Raw genomic sequence first — 9,172 nt, 5'->3', positions numbered from 1 at the left:
ATTCTATTGGTGAATTCTACCAGATATTTAAAGAACAATTAACACCAATATTTCTCAAATTCTCCCAAAATTTTCAAGAGGTGGCAACACTTCCTAAATCATCTTATGAAGCCAGCATTACCCTGACATCAAAGCCATATAAAGATATCACAGGAGGACTTCCCTGGTGGCGAAGTGGTTAAGAATCCTCCTGCCAATGCAGGGGACATGGGTTCAAGCCCTGGTCCAGGAAGATTCCACATGTCACAGAGCAGCTAAGCCCGTGCGCCACAACTACTGAGCCCAAGTGCCACAACTACTGATGCCCATGCCTCTAGAGCCCGTGCTCTGCAACAAGAGAAGCCACCGCAATGAGAAGCCCAAGCACCATAACGAAGAGTAGCCCCCACTCGCCGCAAACTAGAGAAAGCCCACGTGCAGCAATAGAGACCCAACGCAGCCGAAAATAAATTAATTTTTTTAAAAGGTATCACAAGAAAAAAAATCACAAAGCAATATCCTTGATAAATATAGATGTAAAATTCCTCTACAACATATTAACAAATTGAAACCAACACCAAATTAAAAGGATTGTTTACCATAACCAAATGTTATTCATCAAAGAACTCAAAGGTGGTTCAACATAAGAAAATCAATGTAGTACATCACATTAATAGAACAAAAGATAAAAACCGCATGATTATCTTGATTGATGAAGAAAAGGAATTTCATAAAATCCAAAATCCAATCACAACTAAAACTCTCAGAAAACTAAGGATAGTGATACAATTCTTCAACATGACAAAGGATATTTATGAAAAAACCCACAGCTAACATCATAATGGTAAAAGGCTGAAAGCTTTCTCCCTAATATCAGGAACAAGGCAAGGAAGTCTGTTTCACCACTGCTGGTCAACATTGTTCTGGATGTTCTAGCCAGAGCTATGAGTCAAGAAAATGTCATAAAATGAATCCAAATTAGAATGAAAGAAGTAAAAATATTTCTACTGATAGACGATCCTACAGATAAAAAATGGCAAAGAATCCATGAGAAAGCTACTGAGCAAACAACTCACCAAAGTTGCAGGATACATGATCAACACACCAGTCAGTTGGTTTTTTGTTTGTTTGTTTGTTTTTTTATACATCTGAAAGGAACCACTGAAAGGAATATAAGAAAGTTATCCCATTTAAAATAGCATTGAAAAGAATTAGACACCTAGGAATAAATTTAACCAAGGAAGTGAAGACTTGCACATTGAAAACTTAAAAACATAGCTGAAATAAATTGAAGATGACCTAAACAAATGGAATAATAGCCTGTGTAATGGGTAAAAAGAATTCATTATTAAGATTTTAACACTAGCCATAAAAACCTAGAGATTCAATGCAATCCCTCTTAATATTATTTTTGTGCAGAAATGGAGAATGCTTTTTGTGCAGATATGGAAAAACTGATTCTCAAACTCAAATGGAATTACAAAAGGCCCCAAATAGCCAAAGCAATCTTATAAAGAACAAACTCAGAGGACATATACTTTTTTTATGATTATGTAATGGTATTATTTATTTATTTTTCTTTTTTATTGAAGTATAGCTGATTTACAATGTTTTAATTTCTGCTGTACTGCAAAGTGACTCAGTTATACACATATATATTATACATTATTTTTAATATTCTTTTCCATTATGGTTAGTCCCAGGATATTGAATATAGTTCCCTGTGTTATACAGTAGGATCTTGTTGTTTGTATAGTCTATATTTAATAGTTTGCATCTGCTAATCCCAAACTCCCAGTCCATCCCTCCCCCACCCCACCTCCCCCTTGGTAACCACAAGTCTGTTCTCTATGTCTGTGAGTCTGTTTCTGTTTCATAGATAGCTTCATAGATAGGTGCCATATTTTAGATTGCACATATAAATGATATCATATGGTATTTGTCTTTCTATTTCTGATTTACTTCACTTAGTATGATCATCTCTAGTTGCATCCATGTTGCTGCAAATGGCGCTATTTCATTCTTTTTTATGGCTAAGTAGTATTCCATTGTATATAAGAGCACATATACTTTTAAAATACAAAACTGAATGCATTTTGGCAGTTCTTCAAAAGTTAAGCAGAGAATTACCTTAAGACCCAGCATGTTCACTCCTAGGTAGATAACCAAAGAATTTAAAACAGGGATAAAAACAGATACTTGTACATCAACGTTCATAGCAGTATTATTCACAATGGCCAAAATGTGGGAAAAAACCATGTTCATCAACAATAAATGGATAACTATACTCCAATAAAAATTAACTATAAAAGATAAAATGATATACTTCCCACACCACAAAAAAGACAATAAATGGATAAACAAAATGTGGTGTGTGTATATATATATATACAATGGAATATTATTCAGCCATAAAAAGGAATGAAGTTCTGAAACATGCTACAGCATGGCTGAACCTTAAAAACACACACAATGCTGAGTGAAATAAGCCAGACACAAAAGAACATATATTTTATGATTCCACTTATGTGAAATAGAATAGGAAAAATCATACAAACAGAAAGTAGACTAAAGGTTGTCAGGGGCTGAGGTGTGGCATTCGAATGAGGAGTTATTGCTAAATGGCTACATTTTTTCTATTTGATCATGAAGTTGTGGAAACTGATGGAGGCAATGGTTGCCCAACATTGTGAATTTGCCAACAAATTGTGCACTTAAAAATTATGAAAATTGAAAATATTATGTTATATATATTTTACCACAATAAAAAGTTAGACTAAATATGTGACACGCATTTTACTCTTTTTTAAATTAATTTTTATTAGAGTATGGTTGCTTTACAATGTTGTGTTAGCCTCCACTGCACAACAAAAGGAATCAGCCATACACATACAGATATCCCCTCCCTTTTGGACTTCCCTCACATCTAGGTTACCACAGTGCATTAGGTACAGTTCCCTGTGCTCTACAGTATGTTCCCATTAGTAGTCTATTTTATACATAGTGTCAATAATGTATATGTGACAACCCTGGTCTCCCAATTCCTCCCACCACATTTTACTCTTTTTATAAAACATTGCTATCAACTTTTCCCACTCTCAAGGTACTGGATTTGATATATTTTTCCCACATTATGGTCAATTTACTGAAATTATTGTCATTGGTTAACTATATTGTTACAGTAAACTATGAGTTAATCAGAAAAACCATCAAATTGTATTACAGTGTATTTTGTAATTGTAATTGATAAATATTGGGACTTCTTTGTTGCCACAGTAAACCTATTTTTAGCTGAAAGTTATCCTACAATAATTGAGCTATTAAATTGATACAGGGGAAAATACAAGACCTGTTGATGAGAAGATAGAGCCCATAAAAAGACCAGCACATAAAAGTTTTCATAGAAGTAAAACTAAAAGAAGAACTTCAAAGACATGATAAGTACACAATTCAGGAGAATGTTTGCCACTTGAAGGGACAGAGTGATATGAGTGGGAGACCTGTTAGATGGGTTCTACGGTGATGGCATTGCTGTATTTTTTTTTTTTTTTAAACTTTGGGTTTATTTTATTTATTTTTATTTATTTATTTTATGGCTGTGTTGGGTCTTCGTTTCTGTGCGAGGGCTTTCTCTAGTTGTGGCAAGTGGGGGCCACTCTTCATCGCGGTGCGCGGGCCTCTCACTATCGCGGCCTCTCCTGTTGCGGAGCACAGGCTCCAGACGCGCAGGCTCAGTAATTGTGGCTCACGGGCCTAGTTGCTCCGCGGCATGTGGGATCCTCCCAGACCAGGGCTCGAACCCGTGTGCCCTGCATTGGTAGGCAGATTCTCAACCACTGCGCCACCAGGGAAGCCCAGCATTGCTCTATTTTTAACCCCTGGATAGATATATGTGTTTTTATTATGTTATTCTTGCAGAACTACACATAGAGTTTAAGCACTACTTTGTATATGATACTTTAACGAGTAAAATTGAGGAAAGACCCTTCCATATTCCTAATTATAAACAAATTCTCCCATATTCTTTTAATATTGAAGTCATGCATCTTGACTTCATAGGTCATCAGAATGCCCCAAAGTACTTATTAAAAATGTTCATTTCTCACATGTCTCCATAGAGATTCAAAGTCAGTAGTTCTTGGGTGAGGTTTGGAAACCTGTCCTATGTGCAAAGGCCTCATGAGATTAAAATCTGTAAACATCAACGCAGGAAGCTCTGCACTAGATGGTACCAGAATTCCCAGGCAGGAGCTGTTTCCCAGTTGTGGTGCTGAAAATAAAACAACCACTATTAACCTCCAATGACAACCAGAAGGCTCTCCAGCAACTCCTTTGATTCTCCTTTGGGACTGTCACCTCAATACCCACAGAGATCATTCTGACTGATGACTTTACATTTTTGTGAATATGACAAATGTGATTTACCTAATATTGCTAAATTTCCTTTTTCTGTCTTACATTAAATATCTCTTTCTCACAGTAAAGTAGTCCTCCAAAGAATAACTTTCCTTATAAAGACACTTTAAAAAGTCTTGCATGAGAGCCCTAGAAGTGCGGACAATCTTCTAAGACATCAATGATACAATTAATTTTATTCAGTGGTGTTTCTCTTTGTGGACTTCCCCAGAGATGAATAAGAATCATAGCAAGATAAGATGACTCAGGACAAAAGTGAAAATTCTTATTTGTAAGAATAAGCCAATAAGAAAGTTTCAGCAAATAAGAGACCAGGAGAAGATTATGTATCTTTGCCCTGACTGCATAAACATTATTTATTTTATTGTATTACACAGATCAGAAAAAGAAGTTGATAAATACAACACGAAAGAAAACTAATCTAATTACTGAAGCAAGTGGCAAAAAATATGTGAGACTTGTAATTACAAGTTATGATTATAGGCAAGGTATGGAACACAGTGATACTAGTTAATTTTATTGAGTACTTACTAGATGTCAGACACTGTATGAGGTGTTTGTAATGCTTATGGGGGTGGAATTCCCAGCAAGAATTGCAGTGCATATAGTCAGTCTTAGGCTCTCATAATAAACATTTTCTCCACACCGAGGATGAGATTCAGATGGGGCATATGATCCTATTCATGGTGAAGAGAGTGAAGTGTATATATTTCGGATGACTCCATCTGTTGCTGCCATCTGGGTCCATGAGGGGAACCAGCGCCCAGGATAAAGATACCACATGGAGGAGTAAATGAATTTTGTTCTACATTTCCCATTTCTGAAGTCTTTGTAATGGAAGATAACATTGTTTTGGCATATTATCATCACGGTTACTTTATCTTAGTAAAAATGAAAGCTTCCTCACTGATCAAGATCAAATGTCTTGCAGTCATCTCAAACCACTGAGATAAAAACATATAGCAAATTCAGGGATCATAAAACTGAGTGTAGTGGATGCTGATGTTGCCCTGCAAAGATACAGTTTATCCATGATGGGTGTCAGGAATTACCAAATTGGAATTTGCAAGGAATTTGCAGCTCTCCCCACATCTCACAGTAGACCCTGGGGTGCAATTCACATGGCCCCAACCATGAGATCAGGCAGAATCAAGGCTCTTATGGCCACAGATTTATTTCAATCCTCTCCCTGACATAGCCAACAATTTTCACTTTTCTTCTGATGTTCGAACATTATCAGTATAACCCTTGCCTCTATCAACTTAAGGGATGCACTAAGAAAACCAAGATTAGGGAATGGAACTCATTTTGAAACATCACTGAGCAGTAAAAACAGCAAGTTAGGTTTCAACCTCAAGTTAAAATTCACGTACCCATTATATTATCTAGCCATTTTAGAATAAGCTGGTGGTACGAGTCAGATTTTCTGATTTTCAGATTTTCACTCAGCACTTTTGTCACTTTGATTCATTCTAGTAATCCCAGTACAAAGCAGAAGACACAATCACAGAAGAGAAGGAGTCCTAATGATGAGTTTCCTCAAGGCTCCTTTCATGTTCCTGTTCCTCAGGCTATAGATGAAGGGGTTCATCATTTGAGGGACAACAGTGTACATCATTGAAAGCACTGCAGTGTTTCTGGAAGAGTTAGTAAGAGCAGAACTAATGTACACTCCAAAACCTGTCCCAAAGAATAAGGACACAACTGAGAGGTGAGAGCCACAGGTGGAAAAAGCTTTATACTTGCTACCCACTGATGGCATTCTCAAAACAGAGGACATTATTTGAGTATAAGAGAAAATGATTCCACACACAGGAATACCACCAAATATGCTAGTTGCCAAATATTTCAGGATGTTATTGATGAGGGTATCAGAACATGCAAGCTTGATGACCTGAACAACTTCACAGAAGAAGAGGGAGATTTCCAGATCTGTGCAGAAGGTCAGCTGCAACAGCATCAGACTGTGAAGCAGGGCATCCACAATAAGAATGAACAGGGAGAGTAGTATTAGCAGACCACAGAGGTGGGAGTTCATGATGAGCGTGTATCTCAGTGGATGACAAATGGCCACATAGCGATCATAGGCCATTACTGCAAGAAGACAACTTTCCAAACTAACAAACACCAGGACAAAGAAGATCTGTGTAAGGCAGCTTGTGTAAGTGATGCTTTGATTCTGTGTTTGGATGTTCAGTAGCATCTTTGGGATAGTGGTTGTGCTTAAACAGATATCGTTAATAGACATATTAGAGAGAAAGAAGTACATGGGAGTGTGGAGTTGGGAGTCAGAGCTGACAGCCAGAATGATAAGCAGGTTTCCCAGGACGGTGACCAGGTACATGGAAAGGAACAGGCTGAAAAGGAGGGAACACAACTCTGGATCCTCTGTCACTTCCATAAGAAGAAAATCTGGAACACGTGTTTTATTTCTCTGTTCCATATTGTTGATGAATCTGATGGAAAAGATGGAATGACAAGACAATCAAATGTGTGTTTTCTAGACCAGAAGCAAAAACCATCTTGGGAATAAAGAAGGGGATTGAAAGAGGACAATTAAAAACATGTGCCTTGAAAGAGAAAAACAAATGTATATTAACTCATATATGTGGAATCTAGAAAAATAGTGCAGATGAACTGGTTTGCAAGGCAGAAATAGAGACACAGATGTAGAGAACAAATGTATGGACACCAAGGGGGGAAAGCGGGGGCAGAAGGGTGGTGGTGGGTTGAATTAGGAGATTGGGGTTGACATATATACACTAATATGTATAAGATAGATAACTAATAAGAACCTGCTATATAAAAAAATAAAATAAAAAATTACATTTATAAAAAAATTCCAAAGGTCAAAATAAAATAAAATAAAATAAAATAGAATAGAATAGAATAAAATAAGAAGATGGGATTTAGCGTCTGCCCAAAACTAGGGCACCTGCCGGCCACTGGTGGGGGACCCTGATGCCCAAGGAGATGGGAGGAACCCCCAAGTGAGCCAGTAGGATGTGGGGGGTCAGACAGGGGAGGAGAAGTGGAGGCCAGACAAGATCAGCACCCCAGAGGCCAGGGAGATCAGGACAGGTAGGGGGGAGGGGCCCCCTGGGAGGAGCAGGAGAGAAGGGCATTTGCCCCGCCCACTCGGGCACAGGGAGCCTGCTGAGTTCCAGGCCAGTCCCCTGCCCTCCAAGGCACACCCCGCCCCCCCGGCTGCATTGGTCCCGGGGACATAGGAAGGAGGCCAAGGGGAGAACAGGAGAGGCAGCTGGGAGGGGCCCTCCAAGGCAGGAGAAGCAGGAGAAGCAGGAGAGGTGATGAAGGCATTGGCCCCGCCCACTCGAGCCCAGGAAGCCTGCTGGGCTCCCAGATGAGGTCCCCCACCCTCTGAGAAAAGGGGTGAGGGGCACACCTGGGCCCCTTCTGTTCCTTGAGCCCAAGTCTCACCCCCTACAGCCCCCAGGCCTTTTCCAGCCCTGTGGGTCCTAAGCATAGGCCCCGCCCACCACACAAACCTCGCCCTTTCTTAGCACCTGCCCTCCACAGCCAAGGCCTTTCACCCCCTTTTTTTTCCTCTTCTTTTTTTTTTTTTCTCTCTTCCCTCCTCCTCTTTTTTACTATTGTGGTACTGTTGTACCTTCCAGTTGTTGATTCATCTATATTTTTATTTTTATATTCTTTCTAACATATCTGTTAGTTTCCTACTCTAATTTTATTTTTTACTTTGTTATTGCTCTCTCTCTCTCTCTCTTTTTTTTGGCCACCCCATGTGGTTTGCAGGATCTTGGTTCACTAGCCGGGGGTCAGGCTGAAGCTCCTGCAGTGTGAGCTCCTCAGAGAACCTCAGACCCCAGGGAAGATTCATTGGAGTGAGGTCTTATGGAGGTTCCCATCTCAGAACGAAGACCCAGCTTTACCCAACAGCCTACAAACTCCAGTGTTGGAAGCCCCAGGCCAAACAACCAGTAAGACAAGAACACAATTCCACTCATAAAAAAAAATTTTTTTAATGAGATGGCAAAACAATATGTCACAGATGAAGGAGCAAAGAAAAAACCTACATGACCAAAGAAGTGAAGAGGAAAGAGGCAATCTACCTGAAAAAGAATTCAGAGTAATGATAGTAAAGATGATCCAGAATCTCGGAAATAGAATGGAGGCACAGATTGAGAAAATACAAGAAATCTTTAACAAAGATCTAGAAGAACTAAAGAACAAACAAACAGACATGAACAACACAATAACGGAAATGAAAAATACACTAGAAGGAATCAATAACAGAATAACTGAGGCAGAAGAATGAATAAGTAAGCTGGAAGACAAAATGGTGGAAATAAATGCTGAGGAGCAGAATAAAGAAAAAAGAATGAAAAAAATTGAAGACAATCTCAGAGACCTCTGGGATAACACTAAGTGCACCAACATTTGAATTATATGGGTCCCAGAAGAAAAAGAGAAAAATAAAGGGTCTGAGAAAATATTTCAAGAGATTATAGTTGAAAACTTCCCTAACATGGGAAAGGAAATAGTCACCCAAGTCCGGGAAGCACAGAGAGTCCCACACAGGATAAACCCTAGGAAAAACACAACAAGACTCATATTAATCAAACTTACAAAAATTAAATTCAAAGAAAAAACATTAAAAGCAGCAAGGGAAAAACAAAAAATAACATATAAAGAAATTCCCATGAGGTTATCAGCTGATTTTTCAGCAGAAACTCTGCAAGCCAGAAGGGACTGGCAGGATGTACTTAAAGTGATCAAAGAGAAAAACCTACAACCA

The 9,172-nt window shown here is 38.7% G+C and overlaps 1 protein-coding gene across 1 annotated transcript; it reads right to left on the bottom strand.

Moving 5' to 3' along the window:
* Positions 1-5,899: 5,899 nt before the first annotated feature.
* LOC137758778 (olfactory receptor 7G1-like) lies at positions 5,900-6,841 on the bottom strand. The gene has a single exon (XM_068534780.1). It carries the CDS (start codon positions 6,836-6,838, stop codon positions 5,900-5,902), a length of 939 nt encoding a protein of 312 aa, XP_068390881.1. The 5' UTR covers positions 6,839-6,841.
* Between the last annotated feature and the right edge of the window lie 2,331 nt (positions 6,842-9,172).

The sequence above is a fragment of the Eschrichtius robustus genome, chromosome 2 (genome assembly GCF_028021215.1).
Source record: "Eschrichtius robustus isolate mEscRob2 chromosome 2, mEscRob2.pri, whole genome shotgun sequence".
Taxonomy (NCBI): Eukaryota; Metazoa; Chordata; class Mammalia; order Artiodactyla; family Eschrichtiidae; genus Eschrichtius; species Eschrichtius robustus.
This window is presented reverse-complemented; position numbering and strand designations above follow the sequence as displayed.